General features: G+C 42.2%; 1 protein-coding gene and 1 non-coding gene across 10 annotated transcripts in view; one reads left to right on the top strand and one right to left on the bottom strand.

The window, feature by feature from the left end:
* The first annotated feature begins 3,269 nt into the window (after positions 1-3,269).
* Positions 3,270-3,383, top strand: trnal-caa (transfer RNA leucine (anticodon CAA)). The gene is made up of 2 exons: positions 3,270-3,307; positions 3,349-3,383. It is a non-coding gene; the product is annotated as a tRNA-Leu (tRNA).
* Positions 3,384-11,204: 7,821 nt separating this feature from the next.
* LOC132407297 (oocyte zinc finger protein XlCOF6-like) overlaps positions 11,205-21,775 on the bottom strand; it is a 42,039-nt gene continuing 31,468 nt past the window's right edge. For 5 of the 9 annotated variants that reach the window (XM_059993606.1, XM_059993604.1, XM_059993600.1 and 2 more), the window contains one exon: positions 11,205-19,613. In XM_059993606.1, the coding sequence (XP_059849589.1) occupies positions 17,148-19,247 (2,100 nt within the window). In that variant the 5' untranslated portion in view covers positions 19,248-19,613 and the 3' untranslated portion in view covers positions 11,205-17,147. Of the gene's footprint in view, positions 19,614-20,620; positions 20,745-21,775 lie in introns of those variants that run through there. The other 4 variants (XR_009516437.1, XR_009516435.1, XR_009516436.1 and 1 more) reach the window with 4 other exon arrangements.

The raw sequence follows: 21,775 nt of genomic DNA, 5'->3' as shown, positions 1-21,775 counted from the left end.
CTCGCGGTATTTAAAATGTGGTACAGTTTCCCGGATGGTAGCAGCTGGAACAGCTTGTGGTTAGCGTGACCCGGGTCTCTTATGATCCTTTGGACCCTATTTACACACCTGTCTTTGCTTACGTCCTGAATAGTGGGAATTCCATATGTACAGATGAGCCTGGTTGTTAGAGTCTTGCGATGGAGGGAAGTACAGTGTGCATACCAGGCAGTGATGCAGCCAGTCAGGCTGCTCTCAATCGTGCCACGATGGAAAGAACTTAGAATTTGGAAACCCATACCAAACTTTTTCAAACGTCTCAGGTGAAGGAGGTGCTGTTGTGCCTTTTTCACCACAGAGCTGGTGTGTACAGACCACTCGAGATCCTCGGTGATGTTTATGCCGAGGAATTCGAAGCAGTTCATCCTCTCAACACCAGATCCACTGATGTCAATAGGAACTCAAAGTGAGAAACAATTCCACTGGTCAAATCAATCCCTGTGCCAAAAATCTTCTGTTTGGGCTTTCCCGAAGTTTCGTACGACCCTCTATTTCTAGTGATCCCGACGGTGAATCCTCGCTCTGATCTTCAACCCATCAGTGAGCGTCTTGGCAAAGGATGGGATTATAAGTCGACACTGAGACCCGTGTTTAGGAAGGCGATAAGGAATAATTGTTAACATAATTAGCAAACATAGTCGCAAGGTAAAAGTAACGCCTCCAGCCTGGTTTTCATTTGAACATTCATGTTTAATTCAATATTTGTAATCATTTATCAATTGTATAGAACTCCATTTTTTCCCGATTATGGTGTGTGGACCAAGCTCCATAATATACACTATTGGGCTGCTTCTCCAATAAAACTATTGTATGTTTGCATGGATTTTTAAATTTTAAAATTTCCAATTAAAATTCTAAACGCACGAACGACAACGAGCAAAAAGCTTGCTTACATATTTACATTGAAACCAATGGCATTGTGATCACGAGTTACTACGAGTTCATTAAATCAAGCTTCTATCTCTTGCCCCGACTCATTAATTTCATAATAGTATATCAAGTATCGCAGACGCTCTCGGCAGCTCGTAAACGCACAAATATAAAAAATAAAATCCTGAAAACATTGGACGATCTCCTACCCATATAGTCCTTTAAGAGTGTAGAATTAACAATCAACGTGCGGAATGTTAAAAACACCTACTCTAACAACCGTAATGATTTGCAATAAACAACGATATCTCCTCAACATTGGCCGTCTAAATACTATTGACTATTGGGTGGTCAGTGAACTATCCCCATTAACGTGATCACTCCTTTCCTCTTTTTCAGTTTCACTCATAAAACCACAATAGTTTAATTCTGCATCTGTCCTGACTGAAGTCAGCCGTGACATTTTCGCTGACTATTAACACTAATTTTCCTGCTTTAGTCCATCCCGCTCGATCATTCTGAAACAAAGGAATTCAGGGATACTGAAATGCCAGACCAGACTCTTCTGCAACCAAGTCTCATTAACGGCTAAGTTACCATGATTCCAGGTTTTGATCCAAGCCCAGAGTTCATCGACTTATTCTCCGATACTTCTGCTACTGAAGTATACGCAGTGCAGGGCACTAGTCGTACCATCCTGCCGTTGTGTGAGATCTTATCAAAATGCTGGTACAATTGCTCCACTAACTGTTCCTGCACGCTCCTTCCCACCTCCCTGCAAATGTAGTTTAAACTTAATCATGCAGCGCAAGCTAACCTTCGGCAAGATATTAGCATTTCCAGTTCACGTGCAAATCGTCTTTTATCAATGGGTCCCAGGTTCCCTGGAAGAGAGATCAATGATCGAAAAATCGTATGGCCTCCCTCCTACACCAGACCCTTAGTCACGTGTTAATCTGCATCATATTTCCTTTACTGGCCTGATTAGGACGCGGCACGAGTCGCTGTCAGAACCCCGAAGATCCTGCCCTACACCTCAGCACCTAAATCTCTGAATTTCCATTGCAGAAATTAGTCACTGTTCCTACCGATGTCATTGGCACCGAGATGGAGCCAACCCCTGCCGGCTCACGCTCCTACTGAAGAATGTTCAAGCCTTAATCCAAGTTGTCCCGGACCCTGGCACACGGGAGGCAACATACCATCCAGGAATCTGTTCTTCCCTTACCATTCTGAGTCACAGACCATACTCAGTGCCAGAGATCCGACCTCTATGTCTTTCCTCTGCTGGGTCATCCAACCAGAAACAGCATCCAGGTGTTGCTGACGGTGATGGCCATAGAGATAGTCTGCGCTGGGTCTTTAAAACCTTTTTTCCTCCTGATTGTCACCCAATTTTCTGTGTCCTGCACCCTGGCTGCCCTACCACTCTATATGTTCTGGTCCATCACGTCCGTGCCCCTGAATGAACCGGAGTTCATCCAGATTCAACTCCAGCACCCCAGGGCGGACTGTTACACGCTGCAGCTGTGTGCACTTCCGGCAGGTGTCGTCATCAGGAACTCTGGAGGCCTCCCCATCTTCCACATCCCGCGAGGAGCGTTTTACTGAGTCGGTGGCCTGCAGAGCCCGTCCCTGTCTTATTTTAATGCGTTCTGTGGTTTTAACACTGGATCAGAGAACCTGAGCTAATTACGTTCTCTTAAGCGTCTCATCTCTCAGAAAGGCCGCTGCTCGAACGTCCAAAACACCCTGCTTCTGTTTCCTCTCCATCAGATTAAACATTGATCTACAAGCCTGCACAACATTCTGACTGTCCTAACTCATTCATGATGGAATGATGAAGCAAACCCAGGAGACCGAACGGCCTTTCTGCATGATGTCTTATGTTCTTGTGAACCTTGTCACATATTCGCTTTACTCGACAATCATCAGATTATTGGGCCTTGTAGCCTACTTACCAACATCCATCTGTAAAGCAGAGTTGCCCGGTATAATTGACAACCTTTGTTCAGTTTCTGTTGACATTGTTGCAATCAACTTCCACCCAGTTTTCAGATTCAGTCTTGTCTATAAACGTTTATTTCTCTGCTTCCTTAAATGTAAATTTATTGTGTCTTCCAAGCGTTCTCATCCATCTCAACAAACGTCCTTCACAAATTCTTGCCGAGTCGCGTCTCACGAGTCTTCGATTTGTAATTATTTTACAGCTTCACTCTCCACAGAAGCTGCCTAACCTGAGAAAATTGTAACACTCTCGCTTTCATTTCCGATTGGCTGGACGATATGCGTGATTGTGTGTATATAACTTTGCTTACATATCAGGCATTCATTCCGTTCTTAAACACACATCAAAAGTTTTCAGGATGGCCGAGTGGTCCAAGGCGCCAGACTCAAGGAATGAAAGTCCTTCCGACAAACGGGAGGGTTCTGGTCTCCATCTGGGGCAGTGGGTTCGAATCCCACTCCTGACATAATTTGTCTTCAAGCATTCAATCGAGGCGACGTTATTTCTGCATACAAACCCTGGGTTTTTGAGGTGGATTAGAAAAACTGTTGGAGGATAAGATTATGTTTTTGACTCTGTTCATCGCATTACAATAGATCACCGTACACCTAACTGTGGGTAAGTGATTTATTCAGAAACAATTTCACGGTGAAGGATCTCGTCCCGAGAACGCCGACTGTTTACGTCTGTCCATAGAAGCTGCCTGGTCTGCTGAGCTCCTCCTGGCATACTCAGCTGATCAATATAGTTTCTAAAGTGAAATGATTGGCTGTCGGAATATTCAATGGATGGGCATGTAGTGTACACTATCACCTTTTGATCAAAAGTCCGGTGTCGGATGGGTAGTAGTGGTGCGAGTCCTGAGGCTCTTGTACCATCTACCCGATGGCAGCAGCAAATAAAAAAGGGCATGGCAGGATGGTGACGACCTCTGACAGTGGATGCTGTTTTCCTATGACAGCGTTTTATGTGGATGTGCCTAATGTTTGGCAGTGCTTTTCCCGTGATGGACTGCGCAGAATTCAATAAACTTTTTAAAGATTTTCCTTCAAAGGTACGGTATTTCCGTACCACGTCACGATGCAGACAGACAATATACTCTCTACGACACATCTATAGAAGCTCATCAAGGTTTTTGATCTCATGCTGAATCTCCGCAGTCTCCTAAGAAAGCAGAGGAAATAGTCATCCCAACAATTTAAAGTTACAGACACGCTCCGCCTCTAATCCTCCAAGGAGAACTGACTCAAGAGCATTTGGTTTTCCCTCTGCTGAAGACAACACAGTCCTTGGTCTTGCCGACATAGAGTGATAGTGTGTTGGCCTATCTTGCTTAAAATGATCCCCTCTTAGTTGAAATGTATGCCCTAAGAGGGGATCGTTTAAATACATGTAAACCCTGGAATGGAGATAACTGCTGCCTACTCCACCATTATCTATGCCTCAAAACCTAAGAAACGTCTATTAGATTCCCCTTCACCTCTGATGCTCCAGAGAAAAATAAAAAGTTTCCCCAAACTTTCGTTATTGCACAAACAGTCTAATTCAGGTAGCATCTTGGTGATGCTCTTCTGCACACTCTCCGAATCCTCGTCATCCTCTCTATGGAGGATGGCCTGAACGGGGTGCAGCACAATTCCAGTGCTGTGATGCTGTACGCTCTGATTCCGCACATGCTCGGCAACCTGAGAAAATGCATCACGTCCATGTAGGAAATCTGGAGGAAGTAGAAAGTCTATAAAAGGACAGAGGAAGATGAAGAGGATGGGCAAAGAAGTGGCAGACATAAAACACTGCCACGAAATGTATGGTGCTGCACTTGAGCAGAAGAAATAAAATGGAAGGCTATTTTCTAATCGTAGAGAAAATTGTAAAATCTGAGGTGCAAAAGGACTCAACGTTGTTCGTCCAGCATTCCCTGAAGGTGAATATGCATGTTGCGAAAGTGGTGAGGAAGGCCAATGCGATGTTGGCGATCATTTCCAGAGGAATGGAGTATGGATGCAGCGATGGAACTTTCAGGTTTTAAAATGCACAGATGAGGCCTTACCTTGAGTATTGTGAGCAGTTTGGAGCCCCTTGTCTGAGACAGGTTGTGCTGTCACTGGAGACGGCTCAGAGGTGGTTTAGAAAATTATTTCCTGGTTGAAAGCTTTGTCAAACGAGAAGCATGTGCTGGTTCTGGGTCTCTACTCAGGGGAATTCAGGAGATTGAGTGGTTCGCGCAACAAATCACCCCTTGGACAGTCTCTATCACTCGCGTCACCCAGCTGACTACTGGACCGTCTCTCCCCGTGTCTATCACTCGTGTCTCCCGACGGCTTAGGCGCTCCTGCTCCATGACTAAACTTAGCTTCCCTCTGTTTCATCAGCTGCGGATGAATGTCAGGAACCCCCGCTGGAATCAATCGGCGAGACTTCTCTCGAAAAGGGATGCCCTCGGTTCCTCTAATACTGTGGCAAGTACTCCTGGAGAAATCAAACTCAGAACTGCCAGTGGAAAAGGCGACTTCGCGTTCCAACACGTTATCAGTTAATCTCCATTTCCATTCCACGAACATTTCAGCAAATGTAGGGCTTCCGGTCGCTCTAGTTGCTCCCAGAATGTAACATGACGGGTTTAGACAGGATGCACCTCACAGTTCCTCCTTTCCGCTCATCATTCTACTTAGCAGGAACTTGCACCTTCTTAACAGCAGCTCTGAACACATGGTGAATGGACAAGGTGTTCAAAAAGTTCTCTCTATTTCTCTCTTTGCATGCTCCTTGGAACCTTCTCACAAGAATAAAAAGTTCCATCCGTTTCAATAGTCTCAGTTACTCCAAAATCTACTTCCATAAATGCCAGGTTCAACGAAAAGTAGCCATTGTATGGGTACTTATCAATACTAAGCCCCGGAATTCCAAGGGCACTAACAGGTACGTGGACACTGATTGTAAATGACACTAGAAGACACTAGACACCAGGATTTGACTGCACAATTCAGACCCTTCGGCACTCGATTTTGAGCAAAGCCATATATCTCTTTCATCCATTTGCCTGTGCAAGAGGCTCTTCAAAGCCCCTAATGTTATAGCCTCCATCACAATCCCTGGCAAGTCATTCCAGGCACTCACAACCCTCTGTGTAAAAAAAAATACCCCTGATGTCTCCCATAAACTTCTCTCCCTTAACTTTAACTGTGTATGTATGCCCTCTGGTGTTTGCTATTCGTGCCCTGGGAAACAGGTACTGGCTAGCACCTTATCTATGCCTTTCATAATCATGTAGACCTCTATAAAGAACCCTCTCATCCTTCTGTGCTCCAAAGAAAAAGTTCCAGCTCTGCTAAACACGCCTCATAACACTTGTTTTCCAATCCAGGCAATTTCCCTGTAAATCTCCTCTGCACCCTCTACATAGCTTCCACATCCTTCCTATAATGAGGTGACCATAATGGAATATGACACCCTAATTGTAGTCTCACCAAAGTTTAGTAGAGTTGCAACATGATTTCTCTACTCTTGAAATCAATCCCCCTATTAAAGAAGCCTAGCATCCCATAGAACTTCTAAACTATTCTATTAATCTGTGCAGCGACCGTGAGGGATGTATGGATTTGAACAGCAATGTCCTTCTATTCATCCACACTTTTAAGTAACCGACCATTAAACATGTACTCAGCCTTCTGGTTTGTCCTTCTAAAATGCATCACCACACATGTAATCGGATTGAACTCCATCTGCCACTATTCTGGCCAACTCTGCATCTTGTACATACCCTCTTGTAACCTTCGACAACCTACAGCTCCATCCACAACTCCTCCAATCTTCGTGTCATCCGCAAACTTACTACACATCCTCCTGCGTCTTCATCCAGGTCATTTATAAACATCACAAAGCGCAGGGGTCCCAGGACTGATCCTTGTAGCACTCCACTAGTCACCGAACTCCAGGCGGAATACTTTCCTTCCACAACTAACCCCTGCTTTCCTCCAGTAACCATTTTTTTTTATCCAAACAGCAAAGATCCACTGATCCCATGCCTCATGACATTCTGGATGAGTCTCTCATGGGGGACCATGTCAAATGCCTTGTTAAAATCGATGTAGACGACATCTACCGCCCTACCCTCATCAGTTTATTTTGTTACCTCTTTAAAAAACACAATTGGGCCCGTGAGGCACGATCTTCCCTTCATAAAGCCATGTTGACTATCCTTGAGTAGACTGTACTTCTCCAAATGCTCGTAGATCCTATCCTTAAGAATCCTTTCTAATGGTTTGAAGACCACCGACGTAAGACTCACAGGTCTAGACCAGGTCTCACCAGGTTTCTCTGTTACCCTTTTTAACAAGGAAACTACATTAGCCGTTTTCTAGTCCTTCGGCACCTCTCCTGCAGCCAAAGAGGATTCAAAGATCATAGCTACTGCTCCAGCGATCTCTTCTCTCACTTGCCACAGCAACCTGGGGTATATCTCGTCCGGACCTAGGGATTTGTGGTTTCTAAGAAGATCCGACACTTCTTCTTCCTTAATCTCCACATTCTCCAGCACACAGGCCTGTTCTATTTTGGCCTCACCCTGATTAAGATCCTTTTCACTTATGAATACCGAAGCAAAATATCCATTTAGTAACTCTCCAACCTCCTGCACCTCCAGGCACATGTTGCCCACTTTATCCTTTTGCGGCCCAATCTTCATTCTTGTCATCGTTGCTCTTTACATACACATAGAACGCCATGGGGTTTTCCTTAATCCTAGACGCCAAGGCCTTTTTATGACCCCTCCAAGCTCTCCTAAATCCTTTCTTAAGCTCCTTCCCGGCTATCCTATATTTCTCATGAGCCTCTCTTGCTTCCTGTTTCTTATATCTAACATATGCTTTCTTTTTTCTCTTGACGAGTTGCCTCACAAGTTTTGTCAGCCACTGTTCCCTTTTCCTACCATTTTTTCCTTGCGTCAGTGGGACAAACCTATCCTAAACCCAGCACAAGTGTTCCCGAAACTTCCTCCACATTACTTCTGTGCTTTCACCTTTGAACATCTGTTTCCAATTTACTCCCGCTCGTTCCTGCTTCATCCCCTCAGTTAGCCATTCCACAGTTAAGCACTTTCCCATTGCCTGTTTTTATCTTTTTCCATAGCAATGCTGAAGCTAAGGGAGTTGAGATCACTCACAACAAAATGCTCTGCCACTTAATCAGGTTCATTACCTTGAACTAGATCCAGTATGGCTTCTCCTCTCAACAGCCGATCCAGATACTGTATCAGGAATCCTTCTTGAACACACCTGACAAATTCAGCCCCATCTATCCCCCTTGCAGTCAGGCGGTGTCAGTCCATATGAGGGAAGTTGAAATCACCAATAATTACAACCTTGTATTTCTTGCACCATTCTAAAATCTGCCTGCTTATCTGCTCCTCGGTGTCCCGCGGGCTATTTCGGGGCAGATAGACTACTCCCAGCACACGTGATTGTTCCCTTCCTATTTCTGACTTCCACTCACACCGACTCAATGGACACTCCCTCTGCAGCGTCCTCCCTTTTCTATAGACGTGAAATTATCCCTGACCAGTAATGCTACATCCCCCCCAGCCTTTCTACCTCCCATCCTATTCCTTTTAAAACACCTCAACCTCAGTACCTCCATCAGTCAATGCTGCCCTTCCTCCAGCCAGGTTTCAGTAACGGCCAGAGTCATAACTCCACATACTGATCCATGCTCTAAGTTCATCCACTTTATTCCTAATACTCTTAGCATTGAAATAAACACATTTCAACCCCTCTGTGGCTACATTTATGTTTTATCGCCTGCCTGTCCTTCCTCACAAAATCAGAACTCAAGGCATCATGCCCTTGTCCTTGTACCCTAATCTCTGTACTCAAATTCTGATTCCTACCCCCTGCCAAACTAGTTTAAACCCTCTCCAACAGCTCCAACAAACCTGGCCGCCAGGATATTGGTCCCTTTCCAGTTCATGTGCAGTCGGTCCACTTTGTACAGGTCAGACCTTTCCCAGAAGAGATCCCAATGTTCCAGAAGTCTGAAACCCTGTGCCCTGCACCAACTCTTCAGCCACCCATTCAACTGCCATGACTTCCAGTTCCTACCCTCTGCCTCGTGGCACAGGCAGCAATCCTGAGATTACCACCCTTGCTTTTTAACTTTTATATTAACTCTCTATATTCCGTCTTCAGGACCTCATCCCTACTCCTATCTATGTCATTGGTCCCTACTTGGACCACAGCTGACTTTTCACCCTCTTTCCTGAGAATACCGAGAACTCGATCCAAGATATCACGGACCCTGGCACCAGGGAGTCAACACACCATCCAGGATTCTCGATCTTTCCCACAGAACCTCTTATCTGTCCCAATAACTATCGAATCCCCAATCACTACTGCTCTCCTCTTTTCCCTCCTTCCTTTCTCAGCAAAAGGGCCGGTCACTGTGCCAGAGACACGACCACTACAACTTGTCCCTGGTAGGTCATCCCCACCTACAATATCCAAAACAGTAAGGTTATTGTTGATGGGAACGGCCACAGGAGTGCTCTGCTCTCTCTGTCTATTCCCCCTCCCTCTCCGGACAGTCACCCAGTTAGTTACCTGTCTCCTGACTTTTAGGGTCTGTCTCCCTGAAACTTCGATCTATTACTGCCTCTGCCTCCCGAACGATCCGAAGCTCATCCAGCTCCAGTTCCCTAATTCGGTTTGACAAGAGCTGAAGCTGGACGTTGCTGGTGTAGTTATCAGAGACAATTGTGCTGCCCTGACTCCTACATCTTACAATCGGAGCACTGGGCTGCCCTATCTCCTGCCTCCATCACCAACTCCTAAGTTAATTAAATTAATTAAAGAACCTTAACCGGCCTTACCCACTGGGAGCAAGTTTGTCCTCCGCCTCTGCTCGCCAAAACCTCTCGAGTCAAAGCCTCAAAGCTCCACTGCTGCTCTGGCCCCACTCACTCACTGGCCGCTCCGCTTGAGCTACCCCTCTTTTTATTTGTTTGTTGAGCTATTCAATTTACGATTACCCAATCAGACCCCTTGGTCACCTGACCTGGATAGCCCAATCAACTGCTTTCTGCTGAGTCTGAACTATTCAAATCTTTTCATTCTTATTGTCCAAAATAACAAGAGTATATTGAAGTAAATAACAATTATTGTCAAGGAAAAAAAAAACGATTGTTTTAAAGATTGAAAAATATGGTGACACATAAAAAAGGAAAAAAAAAACACTAAAGCAAAGAAAAGTGAGGGAAAGAAAATATTAAGAACTCAACCCCGGAGCCATGCGTCATACAAAAAGCTTCTAAAGATAACCATCAAACCACCAGCAAGAAAAAAAATACAATTAGATAGTGGAGAAAATTATCAATTAACTCAAATGGTAATAACGAGAAAATGAACCCCTTCTTTTCTCAAAATTAAACACAGGTTCAAAGGTTCAACTTCTAATTTTCTCCAAACTAAGACATAGCATCACTTGGAAGAACCATTGTAACAGAGTGGGAGCTGACGTATCTTTCCACTTCAACAGAATGGCCCTACTGGCTATCAATGTAACAAACGCAATAGCATGTTGGTCAGACAAGGAAATAGCTTGGATATTTTGAGGAATTATTCCAAAAAGTACAGTTAATTTGTTAGGTTGTAAAATAATTTTAAGTGCTTTAGAAATTGTAGAAAAAAACTGACTTCCAGAACTGTTCCATTGTAGAACGAGACCAAAACATATGTGTCAGTGTAGTTGTCTCAGTTTTACATCTATCACAATAACTATCAACATCAGGAAACGTTTTAGACAATCTCTCCTTCGTCAAATATAATGATGTACAACTTTAAAGTGAATCAGTGCATGACTAGAACAAAACGAAGAAGAGTTAACCAACTTCAGAATCCGTGCCCAGTCCTCCGTCATATAAGTCAAATTAAGTTCCAATCTTGGTTAATCTTAAATAAAGGACACTTATCCCATTGTGATACTAATTTGTAAATTCTTCCAATGGAATACCTAACAAGCCGGCATTCAATATGTATGGAAAATTAGTTAAATGTTTTTGTAAGAAATGTCTAACTTGAAGGTATTGTAAAAAGTGTGAGTACGAAAGAGAATATTTATCAACTAATCGTTCAAAAGGCATCAGTCTATATTCTTTAAATAGATCCAAATAAGAATTAATACCTTTATTTTCCAAAGTAAAAAAATTGGATCACTCAAATAATGCTTAAAAATTATAATAAATTAAACTATAAAGTTTAAATTTTTTAAGATTAAAAATTACAGAACTGGAGCCAAATTTGTAAAGGATACTTAATCACAGGGTATAAATTTAAATTAGCAACTTTAGCTAATTGTAAAGCAGCTCCCAATAACGAGGTTAAATAAAACTGTTTCACAGCTTTCAATTCCAGATTGACCCAAATTGGCCATTCATTCTTATCAACCCAGTGTAACAAAAAGGACATATATTGCACATTAACAGCCCAGTAATACATTCTTAAATTAGGCAAAATAAGACCTCCATCCTTTTTCAATTTTCGCAAGTGACACTTACAATACTTGGTCTTATATCATTCCATATAAAAGATGAGATAATAGAATCAATCCAATCAAAAACACATCTTTGCAAAACAAACAGGGATATTCTGAAATAAATATAACAATTTTGGTAAAATCAGCATTTTGACTATATGGATGTGACCAACAAGTGAAAATGTACGTGGGTTCCATCCACTAAATAAATACTTCATAGAATCTACTCAGAGAACAAAATTAGCTTTGTAAAGATCCTTATTTATTTGTTAGAGATTATAATACATAAATATCTAAAAGAATCCATAATGTTGAAAGGAGTATTACCATATATAGAAAGAGATTCATTTAAAGGAAACAGTTCATCTTTATTAAAATTTATTTTATATCCTGAAAAATCTCCAAATTCATGAAATAAATTTAGCAAGGCAGGGAGATTCCTCGGGATTAGATACATAAACCAGAAAATCATCAGCGTAAAGAGAAATCTCATTCACAAGTAGTCCATGAATATCTTTAGCTTCCGAAGAGTGATACAAAGGACTTAATAGACAACCTTGTCCTGTCCTCCATGAAAGCTGAAAAAAAGATCTACAATTATTAGTAATAACGTGACAACAGGAGTTTTATATATCATTCTAATCCAATTATTTAAATTAACACCAAAACCAAATTTCTAGAAAACATTAAATAAATATTTCCATGCAACTCGATCGAATGCTTTTTCAGCATCGAAAGAGATGACACATTATAGAGTTTTAAAAGATGGGTATATAACATTAAATAATCTCCAAACATTTGAAAAGGAATAATGGCCGTTTATGAAGTCTGCTGACCTTTAAAAATAACTTTACCAAAAAATTTCCCAACAAATTGGCCATTATCTTTGACAGGATCTGAGCATCAACATTCAATAATGAAATAGGTCTATACGAGGCACAATCAGAAGGACCTTTATCCTTTTTAAGCGTCATAAAAAGTAAAGTGTAAATTGCCTTTCACAAAAGAGTCCTTAATCATTTCCTACATATGCAGAGAGAGCAATTTTCCAATTTTTAAAAAAAATTCTACAGGGTACCTATCAAGTCCAGGGGCCTTACCAGATGGCATTGAAAAAATAGCTTTATGAATTTTGGCTTCGGTAATTTGGGCATCAAGAGATTTTTGATCCTTAACAGAAATTCGAGGAAAAACAATCTTTCCTAAAAAAAATTCATTTTAGAAGAATCTACCTGAAATTTAGATTTATGAAGTTCAGTATAAAAATCTTATTAATGGCTTCATATTCCCAAGCCAGGGTACCATCTTTCCTACAGATTTTCAAAATTTGCCTTTTGGCTCTGGCCGTTTTTAATTGAGATGCAGTTTGTTATTTTTATCTCAAAATATATAAAATTGACTTTTTAGCTTAAGCAAATAGCCTTCAATAGGATGAGTTAATAATCAATTATATTGTGATTGAAGTTCCAGCCTTTGTTTAAATGTCAATATTAGGGGAAATCACATAAATATTATCGAAGTCTTTAACTTGTTTTGTAATCTTATCTAATTCTACTTTAGTCTGATTTTTCAGGTTAGCAGAATAAGAAATGATCTGAACACCTTAAAATTCTCTAAATGTATCCCATATGATTCATTTAGATGTACCCGCTAGAACATTAAAAAGAAAAAAAAATATTTTACCTGGTTTTCAATTAAGCTAACAAAGTCTGAATTCTGCAATGATGTCTGAGACAGGCGCCAAGGTGGGTGGGCAAGGATGGCATCATCGAATTCAAAAGACAAACTGAAAGCTGCATGAGCAGATACAGCGATAGTGTCATATTCACAATTCTTAACAGTAGGCAAGAAGTAAGGGGCAACTATAACATAATTGATCCTTGAATATTTTCTATAAACATGTGACAAAAAAGAATATTCTCTATCATCATGGTGTAAATATCTGCATAATTCAATTAATCCAAAAATCAGTCAAAAAGAATTAATAAGTAATGTGGAGTGATTTGAAAATTGCTGGTTGGTTGAGCTCTTGTCAATCAAAGGATTTATACAACAGTTAAAATCCCCGTCCATTATCAAGAGATATTCATTTAAATGAGGCAGTAAAGCAAATACATTTTTTAAAAAAAGATCATCTAAGTTAGGACCATACAAATTGACCAAAACAGCTTTTCTGTTACAAATTACTCCTTTAACAATTAAAAATTGACAAAAGAATGTGAATTAATGTCCTTTTGAATGAAAGATATATTGGATTTAATAAAAATAGACACTCCCTTTGTTTTACTTTGAGAAGTGGAGTGAAATTGCAAAGTCTTCCATGATCCAAAAAACCTATTTTGATCTCCCGCCGTGACATGCATCTCCTGGGCAAAAATTGTATCAGGTTGAAATCGATTACCGGTAATGATTTTAAAAGTCTTTTTTCATTTGAGAGGATGATTCCAACCACGTACATTCTAACTTATTACATTAGTCTGTTTAGATTCCATACTATAATTTTGTTCTACTTTACACATGTGCCGAGCACACACGGGATGATCAAAAATGGTGGTGATGGAGAATACAACCACACAGAAAACACGCATGCTCCGGAACCACCCAATGGGAAAAAACCCTAATTCTAACTCCATCCCACTCCCCCCACAGCCCAGAAAAGGCAGGCACCCTATGATAGAAAACACAGCTAAAACTGCTCTGTCTGTCTGAAAAAAAAGATTAAAAAAGGTTCTCTGTCCCTCACCAGTTAAAAAGTGAAACCCACTGACCTTGTAAGAGGAACGACAAAGTCTCAACAAAGGAAAATGTTTACAGTCCAGCATCTACAAACTATGCCATGTTTATATTTAGTCTTTTTTTAAACAAAGAGGACATCAAAAAATTGTTATCTCTTAAAAAGAGATTCAAACGAGAGGACATGATTTGAGAGTTAGGGGGCACAAGTTTAAGGGAAACACGAGGGGGTATTTCTTTACTTAGAGAGTGATAGCTGTGTGGAATGAGCTTCCTGTAGAAGAAGAAGAGGCCAGTTAAGTTGCGTCATTTAAGATAAAATTGGATAGGTATATGGACAGGAAAGGAGTGGAGGGTTATGGGCTGAGTGCGGGTAGGTGGGACTAGGTGAGATTAAGAGTTCGGCACGGACTAGGAGGGCCGAGATAGGCTGTTTCCATGCTGTGATTGTTATATGGTTATATGGTTTAAAAGAAAAAAACAGCTCCATCTTAAACTTAACATTAAATCCCCTAAAAGCATTAAATTCAGTTATAAGATGCAATAATATTCATTATATAAAAACATACTGATATGTTGAAAAGAATTTTAAAAATAAGCAGTAATTAAAATCTAAAACATATTACGTAGAGAAACCAAGCATAGTGTTGAATAACAGATCAATACAATCTTTAAAACTAATAATATGATGCAAATAATCGAAACCTCCGTTAAATATACATAAGAGAAGGAAATAGCCCCATTAGTAAGAAAAACTACCAGTTAGTTAATTAAGAAAAAAAAACACAAAAAATATCAAACCAGATACTAGGTTAAAGGAATAGGTCCTTTAATGTTCTTTTTCTCCGTCGAATGTCCAAATAACCATTCAAACAGTCATACTTGAACTATAAATCTTCTTACCAAAAAAAACAATGATATGCAATAATAAATAAGTCCCCTAATGTTCTTTTAATAGTCTCTCTATGAAATGTCCAAGTCGCCTTCATAAATCTTCTTTACAAAATGCTATTATGCAGATAATATGCCAGACAGTTCAATCGGCAGTCGCAGCAGGTATAGCTTAAACAAACGCCAGTACGAGTAGGAGAATCAGGAGGAAAAACTTTAATTCTTGTTGGGTGATGCAAGGAAGGAAACAATTTCTTATCATATGCCTGTTTCATTACCAGAGCAAATTTTGATCTTTGTTCCATTACCTCCTTCAAATAATCTTCATAAAAACTGAGCTCAGATGTCTCAAATCTAAAAACTCTGTTTTCTTGCCTGTCGCATTATTTGATCTTTAATCTTAAAATAATGAAAACAAACCAGAACAGCTCCTGGCTTATTTGGATCTTGAAATCTTGAAGTAAAAGTTCTGAGTGCTCTTTCTACAGTAGGCAGCTGTGATAATATAGAAGGAAATAAGGTATGAAAAAGCTTACCAATGTAAGCAGTTAAATCTCCATTTTCAACTTCTTCCTGCAGCCCAACAATCTGTATGTTCCTTCGGCGAGACCTTGTTTCCAGGTCTATAATCCTATTTCAATATCTTTCCAAATGAGTTTTACTTTATTTTACTTTCAAGCAATTTTTGCTTAATTATCTTCAATTCCTCTTTGTGTGTAATGACTTGAGCTTCCAGATCTTTAAGTTTTCCAAGAAATGACATCATTTCATTACTATTCTTTTCAAGTTAGTCTTTAAATGAACTGTGTCCAAGCCATATCTTCAGCCCACAATGGCATTTCATCAGATACTTCCTTTTGCATCTTTCCTTTCCCGTTGCCTTTATCACTAGGTTCAGACAAGTACTTCCCACTCCTCAAATACATATTGCTCCCCTTCAAGAATCAGCAACTGAAGATATTAAACTCAGTTTAAACTAGGGGGAAAGGGACAAAACTAGGAGCAGCACAGAAACTGCTGTTACTCCATTCACAGACAGGCGCAACCTCCAGGAGATATTCAAATCTTGATTGACTTGATTGCACAATCCATTTGCCAAAACTACTTGAGCCAAAGCCTCAAAGCTCCACTCCTTCATTGGCCACACTCCACCCCACTCAATATTAAACTCCAGTCCCATTATAAGTGAATATGCAGTAGAAGAATCTCCTCCCATGCCCAGAACTGGATGTGGTGAGCAGCAGCAATAATTGCAGAGTTCAGCACCAATAGTCACTCTCAAAATAGCTTTAGCAACAGTGATGGACAAATATCCAGCATGCAGCTTATTGAAACTTTCTTCCCTGTGTGAACCGGGTAGTGTGTCACAAGTATAACATTCTGTGAGATTTCACTGCTAACGTAATGGTCTCTCTGTTCTGTTTCACTGCTGAGCTAATGGTTTCTCTGCAGCAGCAATGTTTAGCTTATGACTGGAAATAACAGGGTTTTGGAGTGCCTGGCTATCCAATGAGAGAGATATTGTTCTTTCCTGTGAGTCTGTAAGGTAGATATTCACGGTCTTTTGCCAAGGAGAGATTAGAAGACATGAATGGAGAGAAAGGGCCCTTTTACTTTTTTTTGTTTCCTTTACTAATCCTATAGTCAAAGTAAGAATTAAATAGCTCAATTGTTTAATCGCATATTGAGTACCATTTGTTATTTTTGGGGTATTGATTTGTAACAGGGGACAGATCATGCAGCATTCACACAAACGAGATTTCTTAGGTTTGGCCAAGCTCAGGGGCTATCACCCCCTATATTAAGTTGCCAGCTGAAGCAAGAGTTACATAAGGTTAAATGACCTGTGTGAATCGCTCCCCATATTCACAGCAGGTGAACGGCCTCTCCCCACTGTGAACTCAATGATGCACATTTGGTTGATTTTGCTGACAGAATTACTTCCCAAAGTCTCAGCAGCTGATCAGCCTCTCTCCTGTCTGAACTCGCTTGTGTGTCTGTAGATGAGATGACTGAGTCAATCCCTTCCCACACACTGAGCAGGTAAATGGCCTCTCTCCAGTGTGAACTTGCTGATGTACCTTCAGTTGAGATGAACAAGTGAATCCCTGCCCACAGTCTGAGCAGGTGAACGGCCTCTCCCAGTGTGAATTCGCTGATGTACCTTCAGTTGGGATGAAAAAGTGAATCCCTTCCCACAGTCTGAGCAGGTGAACGGCCTCTCCCCAGTGTGAACTCTCTGATGTGCCATTAGGGTGGATGATTGAGTGAATCCTTTCCCGCAGTCTGAGCAGGTGAACGGCCTCTCCCCGGTGTGAACTGACTGATGTCTCTGTAGATGAGACGACCGAGTGAATCCCTTCCCACAGTTTGTGCAGGTGAACGGCCTCTCTCCAGTGTGAACTTGCTGGTGTGCCATTAGGATGGATGACTGAGTGAATCCCTTCCCACAATCTGAGCAGGTGAACGGTCTCTCCCCAGTGTGAACTCGCTGATGTACCTTCAGTTTATATGACTGAGAGAATCCCTTCCCACAGTCTGAGCAGGTGAATGGCTTCTCCCCAGTGTGAACTCTCCAATGTGTCAGTAGGTGAGATGACAGCGCAAAACCCTTCCCACAGTCTGAGCAGGTGAACGGCCACTGACCAGTGTGAACTCGCTGATGTACCTTCAGTTGGGACAAAGCAGTGAATCCCTTCCCACAGTCTGAGCAAGTGAATGGCCTCTCGCCAGTGTGAACTGACTGGTGCATCATCAGCTGAGATGACTGAATGAATCCCTTGCCACACACTGAGCAGATGAATGGCCTCTCTCCAGTGTGAACTCGCTGATGTACCTTCAGTTCAGATGACTGAGTGAATCCCTTCCCACAGTCTGAGCAGGTGAATGGCCTCTCTCCAGTGTGAACTCTCTGATGTACCTTCAGTTGGGATGAAGAAGTGAATCTCTTCCCACAGTCTGAGCAGGTGAACAGCCGCTCGCCAGTATGAACTGACTGGTGTCTCAGCAGGTAAGATGATTTAGTGAATCCCTTCCCACAGTCTGAGCAGGTGAACGGTCTCTCCCCAGTGTGAACTCGCTGATGTACCTTCAGTTTAGATGAGCAAGTGAATCCCTTCCCACAGTCTGAGCAGGTGAATGGCCTCTCTCCAGTGTGAACTCTCTGATGTACCTTCAGTTCAGATGACTGAGTGAATCCCTTCCCACAGACTGAGCAGGTGAACGGCCTCTCTCCAGTGTGAACTCGCTGATGTACCTTCACTTCAGATGACTGAGTGAATCCCTTCCCACAGACTGAGCAGGTGAACGGCCTCTCTCCAGTGTGAACTCGCTGATGTACCTTCAGTTGGTACGAACAAGTGAATCCCTTCCCACAGTCTGAACAGGTGAACGGCCTCTCCCCGGTGTGAACAGACCTGTGCAAGTGTAGGTGGGATGATCGAGTGAATCCCTTTCCACAGTCTGAGCAGGTAAACGGTCTCTCCCCAGTGTGAACTTGCTGATGTACCTTCAGTATAGATGAGCGAGTGAATCCCTTCCCACAGTCTGAGCAGGTGAACGGCCTCTCCCCAGTGTGAACTCGATGATGTACCTTCAGTTGGGAGGAACAAGTGAATCCCTTCCCACAGTCTGAGCAGGTGAATGGCCGCTCGCCAGTGTGAACTGACTGGTGTCTCAGTAGGTGAGATGATTTAGTGAATCCCTTCCCACACACTGAGCAGATGAATGGCCTCTCTCCAGTGTGAGCTCTCTGATGTACCTTCAGTTTAGATGAGCAAGTGAATCCCTTCCCACAGTCTGAGCAGGTGAATGGCCTCTCTCCAGTGTGAGCTCTCTGATGTACCTTCAGTTTAGATGAGCAAGTGAATCCCTTCCCACAGGCTGAGCAGGAGAATGGCCGCTCGACAGTGTGAACTGACTGGTGTCTCAGTAGGTGGGATGATTTAGTGAATCCCTTCCCACAGTCTGAGCAGGTGAATGGCCTCTCTCCAGTGTGAGCTCTCTGATGTACCTTCAGCTTAGATGAGCAAGTGAATCCATTCCCACAGTCGGAGCAGGTGAACGGCCACTCCCCAGTGTGAACTGACTGGTGTCTCAGTAGGAGAGATGATTTTGTGAATCCCTTGCCACAGTCCGAGCAGGTGAACAGTCTCTCTCCAGTGTGGGCTTGCTGGTGTGCCATTTGGTCAAATGATCGAGTGAATCCTTCCGCACAAATTCAGCAAATGACCAGCCTCTGCCTAGTGTGAACTGACTGGTGTGTCCACAAGTGGGATAAATGACTGAATCCCTTCTCACACTTACAACAAGTGAATGGCCTTGTCCAGTGTGAACTTGCTGATGTACCTTCAGTTGAAAGGACCGAGTGAATCCGTTCCCACTGTCTGAGCAGATGAATGCGTCACCCCCATGTAAAATGACGGGCACGCTAGTTGGTCTGATGATCGAGTGAATCCCTTGCTCCTCTTCTTAAATATCCGGACAGAGACAGCAAAACTGGCGTGTTGTGTTCGAGATTCCCATAGACAAATTCCTTGTCATATTTAACCTGTAAAAAGATTTACAAAATCGATCAATGGGTGTAGGACAACATTTCAGATGAGATCACTTGAGTTGGCAAAGTGTGAGCTGACATCACACTGTTACAGTGAAGTTCAACCCAAGTTGGAGAGAGAAATCATCTTCTACCTGGGCACAGTGCTGGTATCTGGAATGCCAATCAAACTCTCTGATGCTCTTCCTGTCTCTATAACATTGGGGCAGTTCTGCCTTCTCCAACCAGTGATCTGGCTCAGTTGTCTCTCTCCATTGGTATTATTCCCTGTTCCCAATGAGCTGCATGGGTGCCTGGTCCCACTGGAACTGAAACACTCTCTACGCACCCACCACTCTCTGTGTAAAAAAAATACTTACCCCTGACATCCCCTCAGTATCTATTTCAAAGCACCTTAAAACTCTGCCCCCTTGTGTTAGCCATTTCAGCCCTGGGAAAGAAACCTCTGACTATCCACACGATCAATGCCCCTCATCATCTTATCCACCTAAAAAAAAGGCTCTAAAGATAAACAAGGAAATTATACATTGCTTTGAGGATTTATTAGAAGTCTACAAAACTATGAGGAAAACGATAGATTAAATGCCAGCAATTCTTTCCACTGAGGTTGGGTGGGATGACAACCAGAGCTCATGGGTGAAAATATAATGAGAGCATGTGGAAAAGCAGTTCACTGAAATGGTCGCGAGAGTGTGGAATGAGATGCCAGCACAAGTGATGAATGTGAGCTCGGTTTCACCATTTAAAAGAAGTTTGGATGGGAGCCTGGATGGTAGGAGTATGGAGGGCGATGGTCCCAGTGCAGGTAGATGCATCAGACAGCTTAAATGTTTTTTTGGCATTGACTATATGGGCCAAATAGCCTGTTTCTGTGCTGAACTTCTCCATGATGGAGAAGCAGGTCTAACTTGCTTCGAAGGGAAATCAAGTAGGAGTGACAATGGAATAGCAATGGCTGGAGTTTCTGGGAGCAACTCGGGAGCTGAGGGATCGATACTTACGAAAGAAGTGGAGGCATTGGAAAGGCAGGAGGACACAACCATGGCTGAAATGAGAAGCCAAACAGAGGGCATTCAAAAGAGGAAAAACTATTGGGAAGCTTTTAGGAACCAACAGAAGACGACTAAAAAAAAAGTCAGATGAGCTCAGGAATTGGAATGATGATTAATGAGTCAGTCGTTAATGAGTCTTGGCAGCAACCAACAGTCTGAGGCATTTAGAGGAACAAAATATCCGGGGCCTCAATATCTCTTGAGAACCAAAGTTCCCTGCACAAGTTACCTTTCAACTTTTATTTTGACAGGCACATACAAACTCCACACCCTCAAAATTTCACTTCTGAATGCCTCCCACTTACAAGTACTCCTTTGCCAGAAAACAGCCTGTCCCAAAGCACACTTGTCAGATCCTTTCTGATACCATCAAAATTGACCTCTCCCCAGTTTAGAATTTCAACCCGTGGTCCAGGCCTCTTTTTCCATATTTAATTTCAATTTCATGGCATTATGATCACTAATTTCTGTCAACAGCCCTGGATCATTTCCAAACAGCTTATTGCACACTTTACGTCGGGAATTCTACGTCCTGATTAAGGGCACATTTGACAAACACTACCCCATCTAGTCCTTTCACAGTGTGGGAATCCCAGTCAATATCTGGGAAGTTAAAATCACCAACTGAATTAACCTTTGTTTCTTGGCATGGTCTGTGATCTCTCTACAAATTTGTTCTTCTAAATCTCTCAGACTGTTGGGTGTAAGCAAGTCCCAGTAATGGCTACAATATCATAATGCCCTGTCCTCAGCTCATCTGGCTTTCCTACGATGCTTCTTGCATTGCGATATACACAGCTCAGCACATTCATCGCACCATGCTCAGCCATTTGATTGCTGACACTATCTGAGGTCAAGAAAACAACCTCTCAGTCATTGTAACAAAACCAAAGGAGCTAATTGGGGATGACAAAAGGAATGGAGACAAGCTAACCCCAATTGGCATCAATGGATCTGGGGTTGAGAGGGTCACCGAGGATCTGACATGGTCTGTATATACTAGCTGTGATAAAAACACAACAGCACCTCTTTCACCTCAGACGGTTGAAGTTTGGGATGGGGACCCAAATCCTAAGGACTTTCTACAGGAACACAAATGAGAAC

Source organism: Hypanus sabinus, chromosome 18, assembly GCF_030144855.1.
Source record: "Hypanus sabinus isolate sHypSab1 chromosome 18, sHypSab1.hap1, whole genome shotgun sequence".
In the NCBI taxonomy this organism is placed as follows: domain Eukaryota; kingdom Metazoa; phylum Chordata; class Chondrichthyes; order Myliobatiformes; family Dasyatidae; genus Hypanus; species Hypanus sabinus.
This window is presented reverse-complemented; position numbering and strand designations above follow the sequence as displayed.